At 45.5% G+C, this 21033-nt stretch overlaps 1 protein-coding gene across 5 annotated transcripts in view; it reads left to right on the forward strand.

Annotated features, from left to right (window-relative positions):
* The window catches only part of ARMC3 (armadillo repeat containing 3), a 113153-nt gene that overhangs the window by 79248 nt on the left and 12872 nt on the right, over positions 1-21033 (forward strand). For all 5 annotated transcript variants that reach the window (XM_073334229.1, XM_073334230.1, XM_073334228.1 and 2 more), the window contains 4 exons: positions 7871-8039; positions 9374-9474; positions 10828-10923; positions 13361-13456. In XM_073334229.1, coding sequence (XP_073190330.1) covers positions 7871-8039; positions 9374-9474; positions 10828-10923; positions 13361-13456 — 462 coding nt within the window. The remainder of the gene's footprint in view (positions 1-7870; positions 8040-9373; positions 9475-10827; positions 10924-13360; positions 13457-21033) is intronic.

Genomic DNA, 21033 nt, shown 5'->3' on the forward strand with positions numbered 1-21033 from the left:
GAGGAAAGTGGGGCAAGAATTCCCCATCAGAAAATCAATGGGGCAGAAAAACAATTTCCCACAGTTAACACCTTGAACCTCCCTGATACGTGGGAATGAAGCTACTGAAGAGCAGCTGTGTTTACTCCTGCTAGGTGAGTGAACAACAGGCGAGGGAACAACAACTCATGGTCAACAATATTGAAAGTCTGTGCACAGATTGGTAAAGGCCAGGGCAATATGAAGTGTCTAATTACTCAGAGAGCTGTCTTTCTGTGACCTTCATGATAATTTTTACAAAAAATGGAAGATTACTGGACAGTAGTTGGACAGCTTGTCAGCTCAAGTGCCATTAACAAGTAATGGTTGACAACAGCTTTCCATATAAAAGCCAGCAACCTGCCTTTCCTAAGGGAGGCATTGATCATCTCAATCAACAATGTATCCAGTTCTTCCCTGGTGTTCAGCAGGCAGGAAGGACATAGGTCTGAAGCACAGGTTGTGGCTTGAAGAATTCCCAGTACTTCTAGTACCTCAGTGAGCATCACAGGCCTAAATTTAACCTGAGACGTTTGTACCTACTAGATATCATCCTGCACCCAGAAAGCAGGCAGTTCAGTCTGAATATGTTTGATTTTTCTCTGCAAAGACACTTGCAATTTCTTCAGTGGTTGTCACTTGTACCAGACACTGTGCAAAACCAGCCTGGATTGGTCAGGTAGTATGCTGCTTAGGTCAAATCTGCTGATAAAACATAGCAGACTCTGTGGTAGAAACAGAGAAACTCCTCTTTCACACACCATAAAATTTCAAAAATCCTTTATTGCACAATTGGTGAGATTCAGCACAAGGCTTTCCCCATCAGCACGCTGACCATTTTCCATCTCATTTTAGTGGTCACAAGTCATCTGTAAAGAATGGATTTGCACAGATTACAGATGTAAGCAGAGACAGGGTGGGCTCCACCCTGACATCTGGTGGTGAGGTGTGGCAAGTTGTGGAAAAGAACTTCAGGGGCTGATCTCATTTGCATAGGCACAACCACCCCGCCTAGAATGAGGCCATAACTGCCCAAATCGTCACTTTGGCTGCTGTGGGATCCCCAGTGTCTCTGTTATTGGGGCGGGAAGAATAAATTGTTAGTACCCTGATTATGGGAACTGTGCTTGGAACTGTACTTGGCCTTTTTGTTATGATGGAGGACTCACCATCAACTGAGTAGCACTCACTAGGCAAGGGACATGGGTTCCAAAACTCTGTGAATTGAGAGAGACTTGAGACAGGTATTAGTGCCTGGTGGTGTAGGCCCCTTTTGTGAGGGCCTGAAGCACCAATTGCACCTCTGTCTCTCTCCACTGTGGAATGTCAGAGCTAATTTTGGGTCTATTAAGAGTTTTGTTACAGGTATTGTGCTGAATTCACTTCAGCCTTATAGTGCACCAGCACTAAGGCTCCCACTACTATGAGCTGAAATCACTGAGAGCTGAAATCACTGAGCACTGTGTCAAGTAGGGGGGGAGCCGGAAGTTCTAGTGTGCAGTGGAGCCGGTCGTGAGACAGCAGTGTGTTCGTGAGACGGCGAGCTGAGCGGAGCCGGTCGTGAGACAGCAGTGTGTTCGTGAGACGGCGAGCTGAGCGGAGCCGGTCGTGAGACAGCGGTGTGTTCGTGAGACGGCGAGCTGAGCGGAGCCGGTCGTGAGACAGCGGTGTGTTCGTGAGACGGCGAGCTGTCTGGAGCCGGTCGTGAGACAGCGGTGTGTTCGTGAGACGGCGAGCTGAGCGGAGCCGGTCGTGAGACGGTGAGCTGTGCAGAGCGGAGCCGGTCGTGGTGGAGCGGAGCAGAGCCCTGTGGGGCAGTCAGCTTCAGGACACGTAAGGTGCCCCTTACCTCTTTCCCCCACACCCAGGCACATTTTAGCCAGATTGGGGAGTAACACTCTGCAGGTGAACTTTTGAACTCCGGGGCTGGACTTTTTTTGGACTTTGGGCGGTTTGTGGATTGCTGGACTCAAGAGACGTTTGGGTTCTGGGACTCAAGAGCCTGAGGGAAAGGATGTGGCCCAAATTTTCTGGGGTGGGTCAGTGTTCATGGTTTGGTTAATGAACACTAGTTGTGGTGTTTCCCCAATTTAATGCTGATGTTGTTTGCCTCATGTTATTAAAGATTCTCTACTACACCAAGACTCTGTGCTTGCGAGAGGGGAAGTATTGCCTCCTTGAGGCGCCCAGGGGGTGTGTAAGATTTTCCCAGGTCACTGGGTGGGGGCTCGAGCCAGTTTTGCATTTGCTTTAATGAGAGGGAACCCCTGTGTATTGAACCCGGCCCTTGCTGCTATCAACTTGGCCTGGCAGAAGGGTTACACACAAAGGCTGAATTTTGCTTCCAGGTACTGAGGCCTGGTCTACACTACGAGTTTATGTTGGATTTAGCAGCGTTAAATCTGAATTAACCCTGCACCCGTCGACACAACGAAGCCATTTTTCGTCATAAAGGGCTCTTAAAACCGATTTCTGTAGCGCTGGGGATTAGCGCTGAAATTGACATCGCCGTTTCGAATTAGGGTTAGTGTGGATGCAATTCAAAGGTATTGGCTTCCGAGAGCTCTCCCACAGTGTACCATTGTGACCGCTCTGGACAGCACTCTGAACTTGGATGCACTGGCCAGGTGTATAGGAAAAGCCCCGGGAACTTTTGAATCTCATTTCCTGTTTGGCCATGCGAGCTCATCAGCACAGGTGACCATGCAGTCCCAGAATCAAAAAAGAGCTCCAGCATGGACCGAACGGGAGGTACTGGATCTGATCGCTGTATGGGGAGAGGAATCCGTGCTATCAGAACTATGTTCCAAAAGATGAAATGCCAAAACATTTCAAAAAATCTCAGAGGCCATGAGGGACAGAGGCTACATCAGAGATGCAACACAGTGCCGTGTGAAACTTAAGGAGCTCAGACAAGCATACCAGAAAACCAAAGAATCAAAAGGATGTTCCGGGACAGAGCCCCAGACATACCGCTTCTATGCTGAGCTGCATACAATGCTAGGGGGGGGCGCCACCACTACCCCACCCCTGTCCGTGGACTCTGATGATGGGGTACTCTCCGCCATGGGTGAGGATTTTGCAGATGAGGAGGAGGAAGACGAGCTTGGGCAGAGCACACAGCACACCGTTCTCCCCGACAGCCAGGATCTTTTTATCACCCTGACTGAAATACCCTCCCAACCCAACAAAGCCAGAGAAGGGACCTCTGGTGAGTGTACCTTTTTAAATATAATACATGTTATAAAAGCAAGCGTTTTTTAATGATTAAGTAGCCCTGAGATCTTGGGATGCATTCGTGGCCAGTACTGCTACTGGAAAAGTCTGTTAACGTGTCTGGGGATGGAGCGGAAATCCTCCAGGGACATCTCCGTGAAGCTCTCCTGGAGGTACTCTAAAAGCCTTTGCAGAAGGTTTCTGGGGAGAGCAGCCTTATTCCGTCCTCCATGGTAGGACACTTTACCACGCCATGCTAGTAGCAAGTAATCTGGTATCACTGCATGACAAAGCCTGGCAGCGTCTGGTCTCGGTGTTTTCTGGCATTCAAGCAACATCCTTTCTTTATCTCTATGTGTTATCCTCAGGAGAGTGATATCGTTCATGGTAACCTGGTTGAAATAGGGGAATTTGATTAAGGGGACATTCAGAGGTGCCCGTTCCTACTGGGCTGTTTGCCTGTGGCTGAAAAGAAATCCTCCCTGCAGTTAGCCATGCGGTGGGTGGGCCATTGGCGCTGAGCTGTTCGCGTTTGGCTAGCAGGGATCTTCCCTGATACCAGCCAGGCGGTGGGGGGAGAGGAAAAGCGATCATCCCAGAGAATTGGATGGGGGTGGGGGGTTAGTTTGGTTTCTGCTGCTGCACGTTAACAGGAAAACTGCAGCACTACATGGTGAACTCAACGGGCTTTCCTTGTATGGGAAAGGAGGGGGCTGCTGTTATGAAGGTTATAGAAGCCGAAAGACTATGGCTTACCATGGCCGCCTGCAAGCCGAATTCTGTTGCCCAGTCCTGTGTGTGTGATCTCTAGCACCAGAGCCGCAGGCACTCAGTATAAGATGCAAAATGCAACCTTGTACCAAAATCACATGTGCTTTGTAACGTGAATAGTGTTGTTCACCGTGAAAGAGTATAGCCATTGTTCTGTAAAATGTATCTTTTTAAATACTTCACTCCCTTTTTTTTCTCCAGCAGCTGCAAATGTTTCAAGCCTCCCTCCTCTGTCCCAAAGGCTATCTCAGATAAGGCAGCCAAAAAAACGCACGCGCAATGAAATGTTCTCTGAGCACATGCCATCGTCCGGCACTGACAGAGCTGTGTGGAGGGACACAATAGCAGAGTACAGGACGGTGACCGATGAACGTGAGGAGAGGTGGCGGCAGGAAGATCAGAGGAGGCATGAGGAAATGCTGGGGCTACTGCGGGATCAAACGGACATGCTTCAGCGTCTGGTGGAGGTTCATGAACAGAAGCAGGATCACAGACTGCTGCTGCAGCCCCTGCTTAACCACCCTCCGTCCTCCCCAAGTTCCATAGCCTCCTCACCCAGATGCCCAAGAACGCAGGGGTGGGAGGCTCCAGGCACCCAACCACTCCACCCCAGTGGACAGCCCAAGCAACAGAAAGCTGGCATTCAACAAGTTTTAAAGTGGCCTTTTCCTTCCCTCCTACCCTCCTCCCACACCTCACCTGGGCTACCTTGTGAGTTATCTCCCTATTTTTATAATCAATTAATAAAGAATACATGTTTTTTAAATGATAGTGACTTTACTTCCTTTGCAAGCAAACTGTGATCGAAGGCGGGAGGGTGGGTGGCTTACAGGGAATTAGAGTCAACCAAGGGGGTGGGTTTTCATCAAGGAGAAACAAACAGAAGTGTCACACAGTACCCTGGCCAGTCATGAAACTGGTATTCAAAGCTTCTCTGATGTGCACCGCTTCCTGCTGTGCTCTTCTAACTGCCCTGGTGTCTGGCTGCGTGTATTCAGCAGCCAGGCGATTTACATCAACCTCCCACCCCACCATAAACGTCCCCCCTTACTCTCACAGAGATTGTGGAGCACACAACAAGCAGCAATAACAATGGGAATATTGGTTTCGCTGAGCGATTCAGTAAACTGCGCCAGTGACCCTTTAAACGTCCAAATGCACACGCTTCCACCATTCTGCACTTGCTCAGCCTATAGTTGAACAGCTCCTGACTACTGTCCAGGCTGCCTGTGTACGGCTTCATGAGCCAGGGCATTAAGGGGTAGGCTGGGTCCCCAAGGATAACTATAGGCATTTCAACATCCCCAACAGTTATTTTCTGGTCAGGGAAGTAAATCCCTTCCTGCAGCCATTTAAACAGACCAGAGTTCCTGAAGACGCGAGCGTCATGAACCTTTCCCGGCCATCCCACGTTGATATTGGTGAAAAGTCCCTTATGATCCACCAGTGCTTGCAGCACCATTGAAAATTACCCCTTGCGGTTTATGTACTGGCTGCCTTGGTGCTCCGGTGCCAAGATAGGGATATGGGTTCCGTCTATAGCCCCACCACAGTTAGGGAATCCCATTGCAGCAAAGCCATGTATGACCTGTATATTTCCCAGAGTCACTACCTTTGATAGCAGCAGCTCAATGATTGTGTTGGCTACTTGCATCACAGCAACCCCCAGAGTAGATTTGCCCACTCCAAACTGATTACCGACTGACTGGTAGCTGTCTGGCGTTGCAAGCTTCCACAGGGCTATTGCCACTCGCTTGTGAGCTGTAAGGGCGGCTCTCATCTTGGTATTCTTGCGCTTCAGGGCAGGGGAAAGCAAGTCACAAAGTTCCATGAAAGTGACCTTAGGCATGTGAAAGCTTCGGAGCCACTGGGAATCATCCCAGACTTGCAACACTATGTGGTCCCACCACTCTGTGCTTGTTTCCCGGGCCCAGAATTGGCGTTCCACAGCATGAGCCTGCCCCATTAACACCATGATCTCCAAATTGCGGGGGAATGCGGTTTTAGAGAAAAGTGTGTTCAAGTCCTCATCACTGCGCTGCCGTTGCCTCCTTGCCTGGTTTTTCAGGTGCTGGTTCTGCATACACTGCATGATAATGCGCGAGGTGTTTACAATGGTCATGACTCCTGCGGTGAGCTGAACGGGCTCCATGCTTGCTGTGCTCTGGCATCTACTCCTGCTCGGGCAATCATGAGAAAAGGGCGCGAAACGATTGTTTGCCGTTGCTCTGGCGGAGGGAGGGGCGACTGACAACATGGCTTACAGGGTTGGCTTACAGGGAATTAAAATCAACAAAGGGGATGGCTGTGTGAGAAACAGAATGGCCCCCTCAAGGATAGAACTCAAAACCTCAAGGATAGAACTCAAAACTGGATTTAGCAGGCTGTTGATTTCACAGAGGGAGGGAGGACAAAATGAACACAAAACAAATCTGTTCTATTTCTTGTTTTGATCCACTTTGTCTATCTTTATACATCTTGCTGGCAGCAGACTGTGCAGTATGATCACTAGCTATCGTCATCTCCTGGGTGCTCGGCAGAAGACGGTGCAGTATTACTGCTGGCCATTGTCTTCTGCTGGCAGCAGATTAAAAGTGCACTGCTGGTAGGACTGAATCGCCATGAGATGAAACTTAAAAGGGAAGTGACCTGGGTGAGTCACTCCCATGTTCGCCCAGGCGCCCCGACCTCATCGAGGTCGGTTAAAAGAGCACCCTGGACTACGTCGACAATGGCTACCAGTCATACTGCACTGTCTGCTGCCAAAAGGCAATAAACTGCTGCTGTGTAGCAATGCAGTACCGCGTCTGCCAGCACCCAGGAGATATATGGTGCCCAGGAGATATATGGTGACGGTTAGCTGTGCAGGCTCCATGCTTGCCGTGGTATGGAGTCTGCACAGGTAACTCAAGAAAAAAGGCGCAAAACGATTGTCTGCCCTTGCTTTCACGAGGCAGGGAGGGAAGGGGGGCCTGACGAAATGTACCCAGAACCACCCGCGACAATGTTTTAGCCCCATCAGGCACTGGGATTTCTACCCAGAATTCAAATGGGCGGCGGAGACTGCGGGAACTGTGGGGTAGCGACCCACAGTGCAACACTCCGGAAGTCGACGGTTGCCTCAGTACTGTGGACACACTCCGCCGACTACATGCACTCGGAGCATTTGTGTGGGGACACGCACAATCGACTGTATAAAAATGCTTTCTACAAAACCAACTTCTATAAATTCGACCTAATTTCTTAGTGTAGACAAGGACTAAGTCAACATAGTTGTGCTGAAACATCACAAAAATTAATGCCGTGCAAGATAATTACTCTTTTCTTCCTCTACATGGACTCTACAATCTCTATACATCAGCACCTGAGTTAGCTGTGTTAGCCTGCGAGGCTTATGGAAGAACCGTAACTCTTCTGTGGAATTGTACATTTGGTTATTTTGTACTATAAAATATACATAATACATAGTTAACTCACCAGGTTCTTATATGAGGTCAGATTATTCTTCTGTTTTCTCTACTTTTACACTCCCCTTATCTTCAAGATCTCTGACACAGTCAACATCTTTCTGACTGAGAACTAACTAGAACACCCCTTCATCTTAATGCTCATACTTAACTGGCTAGAGGAATGGCTTTTGCTTCTGAGTAATATGAAGGATCTTTTTTCCTACAGAGACAGAATGCTGCACCCCATTCACAGCCTCCTGCTGGCCCAAGGGACGGGAGGCTAGGATTGAAAATAAACGTGTCTCCGGAATAGCAGTGCAGAGTACTATCTCTGCACTTTGTAGTAATTAATTAATTAGTACTTAATGATGGATTAGTCACATTAATTGAATAATTTTTTCTATTTTGTTGAACAGTGCTTTAGACATCCTGGAAGAAATTAACTTGTCAACAGGGCGCAAAAATAACTTCAGTGAAGGAGCTCTGGACAAGCTACTTGATAACAACCTTTCCCAAAAATACAGCCAGATGGGGTACTTATCATCCAGTAACATAATTACTGATGGGTTCTATGATTATGGTCAGGTAAATTACTTTAAGTATTATTTAAAAGTCTATGCAGGGCCTGACTTTTCACTCCTTCAGACAAAGTATTGGGTTTATGGCCCCATTATGCCACCACAATACAAAAGAGTCATAGCAGGGACCAGGATCTGGTCCCTTGAATCACCTTGCTCCCTTCTCCTGTCCTATGCTGTGCCAGCTTGGTGCACTTTGTCACTCTTTTGATCAGCTTCCCTGGCAAATGAATCCACATCTTTTCTCCTGCTGTCCCCATATCTGGAATCTTCCCACTGACCATAAGTGTTTTGCAACCACGGTCTCCTTTTTCAGATTCCTCCTGAGATACTTGGCTCCTCTCCTGCTCTTTATCTCTACAATCTGTATAATAAAATGTCCTTCTCTCTGAAGCCTAGTGTCTGCTGAGTCAGTGTGAAGCAATGGAAACAGCAACAAGCACGGTTAAGAGCTCTTCTTGTTCAAAATATCACCAGGTTCTGTCATCCCTGTGATTCATGGTCTGCTACTATACAGTTTTGACGTTCACAGCCATTTTTACTTTACTAATTATACCTGTGAAATATTCAGCCACAGTAAGGCATGTATCTATGCCATGCCAAGAGTCCTCGACCATTGAGATATCAGAGGTAACTCAACCAGTCACCTCCCTTACTCTACAGTTAATTTGCATGGAACAATTCACTGATTGTGGGGGAAACTGCACAAATAGTGTATTACTTGACCCAACTGCCATATCCAAACACAGGCTTTTAGCTACTAGTATAATATATTAATCTGCCATCTAAATAACTATGTTGTTTTTTCACAAGAGGAACAAACATGATGTGAATATAACAGAGACCAAAATGTGCTTCGTTACAGCCCTCTTTCCCATAAAATGGCCTTTCTAGAATGGCCACTCCATACTTTGTCATCTGTTGCTCTCTTAATTGTGGGTGGAATCCTCAAAAATATCCAAGTATGTTACGAGCACAAGTCCTATTGAAAGTCAGTGGGGTTTGTGCTCCTAAATCACTTGGGTGCTTTTAAAAATCCCACCCTGGATTGTATGAACCTGTCTTTATTCTGAACTCGTTTTGGATTATATACTAGTAGTAACAACAATTTCAAATGAAATTATTTGTAAAGCAGCTTTTCAATGGCAGGTAAGTGAAGAAGCAATTGATTTTTATGTATTTTATTTTTAAAAGTGTTTGTAATTTTAAGTTCTCAGCTACATTCTGTTAAAGATTCGGAATCTTAAATGATTCTTTTTAACCTTACTTTTTCAAAATAAGCTTTTTTATTCACCTTTAATAGAATAAAATTTCTTTTCTGTTATTCTAATTTTCCTGTAGGTAAAGCCTGGAGTGAAACTTTTGTCTTTGGAGGAACTGAATTTACAAGAACTTAATGATCATCGTGCTATAATTTTAGTTAATGCTAAACTACCAGATGCGTGAGTCAGATTTGCTTTGGAAAGATTACATTTCATTAAAATAACTTGCCTTTTCCCCCTCTGCATTCTCATAGCCCAATAGTACTGCAACTTTGACCTTCTATTGTGAGTGAGATCTTTCTAGGTTAACCTTAACATTGTGATTCCTTTTTCAGGAGCCAAAGGTTTTACATTTTATAAACTCCGAGTTTTGATATATTTTTCTTTAAACGGCACAGAACTGTTCAGTTGAGTTGGTTACATTTAGAAAAGTGAGCCAGGAAAAATTTTCAATTTAGCTCCAACTCTCGATGGAGGGGCTCCCAAGGATTTAGGAGAGCATGCCATCTGCATTGATTACCGGGCTCTCAAAGCTTAGTACCTGTCTCAGAATTGCAATGAGTCCCATGAATTTGCTGAACTTCTTCCCCAACCAAATTCATGAGATTTAAAGCAGTATATTCCCAAAAACAAGAAACAGCCAAGCTTCATACTCTTTAGTGGCTTTCTACATTTGTGGTGCAGTACTATCAAGAACTGATGTCTACCTCTTTCCTACTTAAATTTAAGACCACCTAACAAACCCTGTTACCTTTGAACGCAGGAAATTGGTACTCTGGAAATCATTTAATCTATACAGTCTCCCAGATTAGAGAAGGCGCTGTAAATATTTTGTAAATCCCAAACCCTCCTTTCTGCTGTCATCAAGTTGATCTCTGTTATCATGTTTCCCTTTTTAACTTGTACATGATATAAAGATCTCTGAGATCACCTGTTACAACCTAAACCTCAGTGCTCTTTGCAGGTCCCTAATTCTTTCAAATATTCTTTATTTGCCATTCTTGTCACAACCCCGTGCCCTGGTAGCATCCTGAAGGCAATATACTGTCCAGTTTTCTTTATGTGGGTCACAGGATTTTTCACTATTTAGTAATTAATCAAGATCACTAATTACAGGTTGAACCTCTCTAGTCTGGCACCCTCGGGACCTGACCGGTGCCGAACCAGAGAATTTGCCGAACCACAGGAGGTCAATATTGTAGCAAGTGGGTCTCTTCTTATTTTTATCTCGCCAAGGCAAATAAACAGAACAGCGATTTTAACACCGCCTAGCCAAGGCTTTCTGGCTTGCTTCATAACAAAGTGTTATGTTGTTAGTGTTGTTACACAATTTTACTGTATTGACATAAGGAAATAAGTAGATAAAGCATAAAAAGCATAAAATAAAATCATGCTGGACCACAGATGTCGCTGGACTAGAGAGGTTCAACCTGTAATATTTTATTTCTCATAAAATATACTTGCTGTGCTTTGAAGGTGGCACAACTCTCTTGGCCTGTTCTAACAGAATAAAAATATCTTGTATCATTTCAGTTCCTTCAGTGCAGAGGACAAATCACAAGATCGATATGATGGAAGAACCACATCTTCTTCTTCTTCTATTAGAAAAAGTAGTAAAGAAAGAGCAAGGTATGACCTTTGGTTTAATTAACAGTCATTGCACTGTGATTGAGCAAACAGTCACAGTTTCAGGGTAACTGCACCTGTATCCCTCCATCCGTGACAGTGCCCAGTCAGGTCTCAGGTTTTCACCCATCGCCTATCCCACTCGCCTCTGACTGGGTGTTTTAAGTTTGCACTGCACTCTGCCTTACACTGTGATATCCCCAGCAAGCCAGTCCACCGAATGGCCAGCAGCACTTGTGCTTTGATTTTTCTCTGAGGGCTGTGAACTGTGTATTTTTAGCAGTTACAAGTTACCACAAAACTCTTTCTAGGAAAGCACATTTATTCTTAAGGTAAAAGCCTTACAGAGAAAATGTAATGAAAACAATAAACAGATTAAAACCCTCTAAATGTGCAAGGAATCACCCATCAGTCTTATAGGGCCCTAGTAAGCCAAAGTCTTTTCAATGGTTCTGCAAGGGTTGGGGCCTGCTGTCCATTTGCTGGATCAGAAAGAAGACTCTGAATCAGTTTAAACCCAGCTTTTTTATATCAAAAGCCCTTTGTCTGTTGATCTCTGGAAATCCCAGTTTGAACCAGTAGATGCAAGCCTCTCCAGGGGATGGTACCTCTCTGGAGGTGTTTACAACCTGAGTGATTCACCTGAATTACCTCACCCCCCACACACTGTTCTTTGTTCCTGGAGGCAACCCTCCCCACCCCACAGAGTTGCATACAATCCCTGGCCCACACTGACACACAAACCATTCATAAACCTAATACAATCTGCTTCCCCAAAGATACAGCATGTGGTTGCAATATCCATCACACAAGCATCTAAATTCAGACAAGGCTTACATACTGACTGACTTTTAAACAAAACTATTTTTAATGGAATGGAAACAATCTCTAAATATATAGGAATGTTTTAAGACACTTTGTCTATTAAAAAATATAATTTCAATTGAAATGGGTGAGGGACAGTTTCCTAAGAGAATAAAAATGATTAAATGTAATTTTAAGTTTTTGTTTCCAATTTCTTTTTCACCTCATAATTACAGAAATATCTACCTATCTGTCTGTCTAGCTGAGAGACAAGGTAAGTGAGATAATGTCTTTTATTGGGCCAACTTCTGTTTGTGAGAGAGGCACTTTCAGATTAATCAGAGCTCTTCTTCAGGTCTTGCATATACCTGAAAAAGAGCTTGGTGTAATCTTGAAAGCTTGTCTCTCTCACCAACAGAAGGTGGTCCAATAAAAGATATCATCTCACTCACCTTGTCTAGCTAATATCCTGGGATCAACCTGGCTACAACACTGCATATCTGTCTATCTAATCTATCATACTTATCTGTCCCCCAATACCATTGTATCCAAACATCTTATAATCTTTAATGTATTTATCCTCACAATACCCTGGTAAGTAGGGAAGTGCTATTATGCCAGATAGGGGATTGAGGTACAGAGAGACTAAGAGTAAAATTTTCAAAAGTGACTTCAGTACTTAGGATTCAAGACCCACTGACTTTCAGTTGTTCCTGAATTACTTTTGAAAATGGGACTTTAAAAATTGGGACACAATTTTTAAAAAACACTCAAGTGTCTTAGAAGTCTAAGTGACTTGCCAAAGGACACACAAGACATCTGTGGCAGAGAAGGAAATTCTCTGTCTCCTTTTCTTTATCTTTTACATAAATCCCATCCCTGCTGGGGTTGGGGCCCAGTCAATTCCCCGTGGAGTTGCAAGGCTGGTGTGGGGAGGGATTCTAAAAGTGTAGCACAGACTCTGTGTCAGCCAGGAGTAGCAACTGCCTACTGACTTCCCCACTCTGACTCCCCACTCTGACTTTGAATGGAGTGGGAGAGAAAAATAACTTTGCTGCCTCCCCTCCCTGGTTTCTAGGAAAGGTAGAGGTTTCTACAACACCGACTAGGAACAGAGATATCCCTTCTGGTTCCTCTTTGCTGTGAGGAAGGAGAGAGAGGAACCATAGTCCCAACTCAGGGATTAGGAGCTTCAATTTGTCAGCTGAAGTTCCCTACTTCCCAGAGACTAGGAAGATGCACCTGCATCCTGCTTGCCTGCTAAAGTTGAGGTGCCTTATGGATATGTGGGAGGTGCCTTTTCTATTTATGTGCAGGGGTTCAGAATAGCTGAGGCACCTTTGTACAGATGACTTCCTGCAGCACTGCATGGATTGTGGGAACAGAGAGAAATAGATTTTGGTGGGGGATACATGGAATGAGAAGACATTGGAAAGGAGTAGAGGTTGTGGAGGAATATTTCCAGTTTTTTCTTGGGGATCATCCACAAATCATGGCACCCCTACACTCCATGTAAGAATTTTATTGCTAGAAATGGTGATTCTTAATGTTGCCTATGTGCTGCTTTGTGTGTGTGTAAATTGAAATTTACTGTAAGGAAGTAAAAAGGATTTGGGAAACTACTTTGTAATTTCAGTAGTGCAGTGGTATCTCCTGTGGAGGAAAAACAAGAATCTTCTGGACGATCTCCTTCTTCTCTCAGCAAAAGCAGCACTAGAGAGAAAGGCTCAAGGTATTATAATTTGGATGGAGTATTTTTATTTTAATTTAGAGTTAAAATGCAAGCTATTGATAGATAGTAAGTATTAACTGTTGAAAGCTAAGGACTTGATTCTCAGGTCTGGCTGAGCTCTGCTTGGTGCAGAACCCAAAGTAGGGCTCAAAGGTGACTGTACCTCCATGAAGAAAAAAAGTCTATTAGTATATAGCTCTTTATCTAGTAGACAAAGATATAACAAGATCCAAGGGCCGGGAGCTGAAGCTAGACAAAACCAGACTAAAAATAAGGCAGACATTTTTAACAGTGGGGGTAATTAACCATTGAGACAGCTTAATTAGAGAGGTGGTGAATTTTCCAGCACTTGAATGATTGTGTTTCTAAAAGATGTGTTCTAGCTCACCCAGAAGTTATGGGCTTGATGCAGGAACTACTGAGTGAAAATGTATGGTCTGTGCTGTACAAAAGGTCAGACTAAGTTATCAGAATGGTCCCTTCTGGCCTTAATATTTATGAGGAGGGCTACCAGGTAATACCATAATCCTTAATAAGGCAAAAGAAAAGTATTCAAACCTTTCTGGAGAGAGGAGTCCTTGAATAAGGCTACTGGTACATGGCTGATTATACTGTACAGTGCATTCTATCCCAAGAATGCAGAAATGTGTTAATTTTCACAACTTCATTAATAATTCTAAAAGTATAAAATAATTAGGGTCTGTCCTGAGTCCATATTGTCTGGTGGTTTTTTCATTGTTTCTGTTTTTTCTACAAAAGTCCCTGGGATATTGGGAATTTAAAAAGTAAGCCAGAATTGCTCACTCGCTGGAGTTATTAGAGATAGGGAAAATTAATATGTTTGGCTGGATTTCAGAGTTGTTTGCTTCTCATTAAGTTGAATTATGAGAAACTTGCCTTTGAGATGGAAATTCAAGTTATGCATCTCTCAGGTCTCAAACTCTTTGAAGAAAGGCTTGATGGTTACAAGATGTGGGGTCTTTTGTATTTTTGTAAGTAAAGAAAGTGTTGTTCTTCAAGTGCTGTCCCTGTGGGTGCTCCACTCCAGATGACGATGCGTCCCAGCACCGTTGATCGGAGATCTTCAGTAGCAATGCCTGGTCGGGACGCACGTGCTCAGCTGCTGTCTCGCGATCTCATTAGAGTCTTCCTGAGCATGCGTGTCCCACACCCCCCTCAGTTCCTTCTCAACTGTCCTCAGCTGAAGACAGGACTCAGGGCAGTGCTGAACCTCTTCTCTTCACTTCCTGTCACTGAAGGAAACAAGTACAAAGACATAGAAACAGTTAGTTAGAAACATCCCAGTTATTTCCCTTCCTTTAGAATAGTTACCTAGTTTAAAAAAAAAAAACCTTCTTTTTCCTCCAGTTCCTCTCCCGTTGAGACACTCTCCCCTGGCATTCCTAGTGGAATAATGTCAGGGTCTTCAGGATTTAAGAAATGTGCCTCCTGTCAAGGAACTTCGCTGTGTGAAGTGCCTCGGCGAGAGACACATCCCTGCCAAGTGTGTTCATTGTACCAGCCTGAAAACCAGGGCTCTTTGTGACAGGGATCTGCAACTGAAAATGCTCCTGATGGAGAAATCCCTACAGCCACCTATGGAGACGGGCAATAGCAAACCCTTTCCCTCATGCTCCCCTGCCAGGTCGGAACCGATTGGGAGCACGGCTTCACCCTCTCAAGCGAAGAGGAAGGAAGCCCAACTGTCTCTGTCCAGAGACTCTCAAAACGGTAAAGGATCTCCTGCAAGATCCTTACCCTCAGTGCTGATAGCGCCGAAGGCAGGTGCCTCCAACCATCCCAGCACCTCAGCTATGGCTCCCACAGAACACAGAGGCAGGGACCCGACTTCCCATAGCGGGAAGGTCTCCATGGCATCGGTCCCCACAGCACTGAAAATAGACCTGGTGCCGACAGCGCGTTCTGCTCCTGTGCCGACAAGAATGTCGGCACCAAGCCTGCCTACCACTCCAGCAGCAGGAGCGGACCTCCCACAGGGTGCCTAAAAACAGCCTGTGGCACCGGCGAAAGCAAAACAGAAGTCAATACAGGCTTCTGAGCACATATCACGCTTAGCAGGGTCACAGCCCAGGGAGCAGCAGCAATTCTTAAATCAGGACGACATCTCAGTGGCCCCAAGCCTGATTCCCCACTCCCTGACACACAGTGCTCACTCTTTGACCAGCCGCTCACCCCACCTGACCTGGCTACCTTCACTGACAGTGAGCCCGATGTGCAGCAGCAGGCAGAGTTCTCCCCACCTGCCTCTCCTCCTCTACCGGAACCATTTACACTTCAGGTCACGGCTCACAAGCACCAGCCTCAGTTTCCCTACTTTGCTCCCCCGTGGGCAGGACTTCACTTCTCTTATCCCATGCCTTGGCCTCAGTGGTACCCTTGGCCGGTTCCTGCTGCCACTCATCCTCATGATTCTTCCACCAGTCCACAAGCATGTTCTGCCCCCTATCTCCAGCTCCACCTTCTTCTAGAGCGCCTGAACCCCCTCCCTGAAGAGGTGGACTATGAACCATACCCAGATTCACCGACTCCTAACTCTCCATCAGCTCCAGACAGAGCCCTCATGCCTCCACCTCCACAGAATATGGATGACTTTAAGCAATTCCAGGAACTTTTCAAGAAGGTGGCACTCAACCTGGACATCCCTTTAGAGGAGGTCCAGGAGACACAACACAGACTCCTCAAAATCCTCTAACCCTCTGTGCCCTCAAAGATTGTGCTCCCCGTAAATGAAGCACTCCTAGAACTAGCTGACACCCTTTGGCACACCCCAGCCTCTATCCCACCAACTTGCAAAAAGGCTGAACGTAAATATTATGTTCCTGTTAAGGACATAGACTTCTTATTTTCCCATCCACAACCAAATTCTCTTGTAGTGGATGCGGTGACACACGGGACGAAACAGCCGCAATACCAGCCCACCCCACAAGACAAGGACCTCAAACACCTTGACCTCTTGGGCCGCAAGATTTATACCTCTTCCACTTTGCAATTCAGAATTGCAAACTATTCTGCCCTACTTGCAAGCTACGACTTTGACAATTACAATAAGCTCTTTGTTTTTACCTCCCATATCCTGGAGGACAGGAGAGCAGACTTTAAGTCAGTCCTTGTTGAGGGCTAATTGGTCTCCAGGATGGCCCTACAAAGCATCTCTGGACATGGCAGACACAGCAGCCCACACTACCGCAACTGCAGTGTTTATATGCAGATCTTCCTGGATGTCTGCATACGGTATCCCCAAAGACCTGCAAACCAAAGTGGAGGACCTCACCTTTGATAAAGATAAACTTTTTTTAAAAAAAAATGATGAAGTTCTTCACACTATGAAAGACTCTAGAGCAACCCTGCACACCCTGGGCATCTACGTGTCCCTTCCCAGGAGACAATGGTATCAACCTTATCAGAGGCCACACACACAACAATATCACCAGCCCCAGCCCAGACCATACAATATAACCAGGAATCGCACTAGACCTCCTAGACGCAGACAAAACCAGGCACAACCAGCTACCTCCCACCCATCGGGAAACAAAAAACAATTTTGAAGTGTTGGTTGAGGGTCTGCGCGACCACCCTTTGACTCCAATGCCTGTTTGGCCACCGCCTGCAGGTTTTCCACCATGCCTGGCAGCAGATCACACAGGATCGTTGAGTCCTGGAAATAATTCAGTCAGGTTACTCCATCCCTTTTATATCCTACCCTCCTACCCTTCCCTGTCCCTCTTCAGGGACCCCTCTCACGAGCACCTACTTCGCGTAGAAGTGGCTCATCTTCTACATCTCACAGGAATCTGTGCCAAGATAACATCAAGGAAAAGGGTTCTATTTCCACTACTTTCTGACCCAAAAGAAGAGCGGGGGATGGAGACCTATGCTAGATCTACGCTAACTGAACAAATTTATACGTGTACAGAAATTTAAGATGGTCACACTGGGCACAATAATACCTGCGGTGGATCAAGAGGACTGGTTCACAGTCCTCAACCTACAGGATGCCTATTTTCACATATCCATTCATCCAGCACACAGACATTTCCTGCGATTCACACTCAGACACGACCATTTTCAATATAGGGTACTCCATTTCGGACTTTCCACAGCACCGAGAATATTCTCCAAGACCCTAACGAGACATTATGAGCTACCCGTTTCGCCATCTCCCTCTTCCACAGCTTAGGTCTGTAAATAAACTTTCAAAAATCCACCCTGACACCCACACAGTGAATTGAGTTCATCAGAGCTCACCTGGACTCAATTCAAATCAGAGCCTCACTCCCACACAACAGATTCCTCGCTATTACACTTCTCATACGCATGCTATCCTTTCGTCCCAGGTTACAGGCAAGAATTTGCCCACAGGTCCTTGGCCACACGGCAGCCACCACCTTGGTGGTCAAGTACACCAGGCTGCACATGAGATGTCTTCAGGATTGGCTCAACTCCAACTACAAACCCAGCAGACACAGCTTCTGCATGATGCTAAGTCCTCCAGCGAACATATTAGCCTCCCTACAATTGTGGACAAGACCAGAGAACCTCTGCGTGGGCGTTACCTTGCGACTCCACCCTAAATTTCTCTCTAAGGTGATGTCCACCTTCCACCTTAACTTACCTGCATTCTATCCCAAACCTCATAAGACTCCGCACGAAGCAGCTCTACATACCCTTGACATCAGACCGGGCAATCACTTTTTATCTAGACAGAACTAAACCATTTCGTAAATCCCCTCGGCTATTTGTCTACACTACAGAGAGATCGAAGGGTGTGGCTATCTCTAAGCAACGACTTTCCAAGTGGATCTCTGACTGCATTAAATCCTGTTACCGAACTCAGAATGCCCAACCACCCGAGGGCGTCAGAACTCATTCTACTAGGGCGATGTCAACATCCGTTGCCTTCCTCCATAACGTACCTATTACTGATATCTGCAAGGTGGCCACATGGACATCCGACCACACATTTACAAACATTATGCTATCACACAGGATACCACGGCAGACACCATAGTAGGCCACGCTGTACTGTTTACTGTCGTCACTGACGCAACTCCGAAGTCTCAGCAGCCATAGTGGGTACTGCTTCACATTCACCTGGAGCGGAGCACCCACAGGGACAGCACTCGAAGAAGAAGAGAAGGTTACTCACCTTGCAGTAACTGAGGTTCTTCGAGATGTGTGTCCCTGTGGGTGCTCCACTCCCCGCCCTCCTCCCCTCTACTTTGGAGTACTATTCTGACATCTCCACTGTAGAGAAGGAACTGAGGGGGGTGTGGGACACACGTGCTCAAGCAAACTCTAATGAGACTGCAAGACAGCAGCTGAGCACATGCGTCCCGACCAGGCACTGCTGGGACGCACTGTCACCTGGAGTGGAGACCCACAAGGACACACATCTCGAAGAACCTCAGTTACTGCAAGGTGAGTAACTGTCTCTTCTACAATATCTAGTAGTGCCTTTTAAAACTATATGTGTAAAGTTTGGAATTTTGTAATCTGGAATTTTGTACAGCTGACACGTCAGGTTATTTTATTGTCCTCTTGATGATTTAGCAGGCTTCTGATGTACCGTTTTGTCTAAAAGTGCTCAAACTGCCTGTAAAGGTATTAAATTTATGTTTGTGACACTTTTGGAAATATGTTTGGATGACATATCCAGTAATATATAGATTTTTATAGTTACCACATAAAAAAGTATATAAATTTCACAAGTTTATCTGGTCTAACCTAATGTTTAGTTTACATTTTTGCTAGACTCTTGTGATTGCCATTCATGATCATATGCATTTCTCAAATCATAAGCTCCAGGGAAGAATGCAGAATGTGCAATGAATAATCAATAAATACATAGACTTCTTATGAAATCTTAATAGGACATGTCATCTAGTAGTTGAGGTTTGTAGCAGCTTGTTTTGTATTACCTGCTCAACCATTTTGTTGAGTCCCTGTTTGTTTGTTTGAAGTCACAGTGAAAAACTTTACAGGACTCATAGGAGTTGTTTTGTTTGTAAACTACCAACATTGTATGGAACCAAATTCTGTTTAATTACAAAAATGCTTCAAAAATGGGTTTACATGTATGTTAAAGACAGGACCGGCCTTAGGAAAAATGGCACCCTGGGCGAACTTGTATTTTGGTGTCCCCTGCCCCATCACTCCTGGCCCCCATGGGCTCCCCCCCCCCATCACCTCTGTATCCTGCTGCCTCCGCCAGTGTTTAATTTGTATTGAAAGAGATGCCAGAGGCTTGAGCTCAGCCCTGGCACTAATTAAGCACTGGCAGGTCAGCCTGATACTGGCGGGTGCTGGCTGGGCACCCAGCTCTGAAGGCAATGCCACCACCTAAATCAGCGCAGAAGTAAAGGTGGCATGGTATATGGTGTATTGCCACCTTTCTGCGCTGCTGTTGTGGCTCGTGGTGCCTGATGCTCAACATGTGGCTCAAGGCAGGCTTCATGCTGTCACATGGGGGCTGCATCTTGCCAGAGCCCATGGCCCTCCTGGCTCACCCAGGGTGCCATTTCAGATTTAAGGGGGGCCGGGGAAGGAAAATTTAACCATGATTCCAGGGACTACTTAGGCACCTGAAAACTCTAAGGTTTTTGCAGATAATAACTTAGGAATTAGCTGACAGGAGCACTGTATCTAATTGTTATATAAAGAAAGAAAAAATATATACAAACTCCAATTAAAGCCACTTTTAAAGTTTATATGTAAATTTAGAACAATCAGGAGATAATACAGCAAGATATTCCCAATCCCAAACCTTGAGGTATCAGTTCTAGAGCTTTAACACAGATATCAGAAACACATTTGATACTTTGTACACTATCTTTATTAGCGAAACATAAAGATAAATAAAATCTGCTTAAAATCTGTGTTACTGCCATTATCTACTCTATTTTAGTCAATTGTTTTTCACTAAAAACATAATTTTAACATATGTGATTAAGGGTTTTTTCCCTCTTTTATTAAGAAAGGGAATTTATTTTTCTAATTATTTTGGCATTTATGTTTACCAATCATAATCTTGTATGTGACTCACTAATATTTGACTCAATCATTCCTATTGGTATCATAGTTGGAACTGCATTTATTTTCATGCAAATTTTAAGTTATTTTACATCTATAACTAAAAATACAGTCTGAAAATAAGCAGCCTTCATCTGCCCAGTGTCTAAAGTTATGTATTTAGCTAATGTTTTTTAAACTGGCACTGCTAAGGTTAATACAAGCTAAAGTTACATTCTAGAACAGAGGTGGGCAAACTACCGCCCGCGGGTCATATCCGGCCCACAGGACCATCCTGCCAGCTCCTGAGCTCCTGGCCAGGGAGGCTGACCCCTGGCCCCTCCCCCACTGTTCCCCCTCTCCTGCAGCCACGCCGTCGCATGGGCAGAGGGGCTGCAAGCTCCTGCTGCTCTGAGCAGCATGGTAAGGGGGCAGCAGCGGCATGCGTTGTGGTGGTGGGGGGTTGGGTAGGGAGTCCCAGGGAGCGGTCAGGGGAATGGGGGGGTTGGATATGGCATGGGAGTCCCAGGGGGCCTGTCAGGGGGTGG

This window comes from Lepidochelys kempii, chromosome 2, assembly GCF_965140285.1.
Source record: "Lepidochelys kempii isolate rLepKem1 chromosome 2, rLepKem1.hap1, whole genome shotgun sequence".
Taxonomy (NCBI): domain Eukaryota; kingdom Metazoa; phylum Chordata; order Testudines; family Cheloniidae; genus Lepidochelys; species Lepidochelys kempii.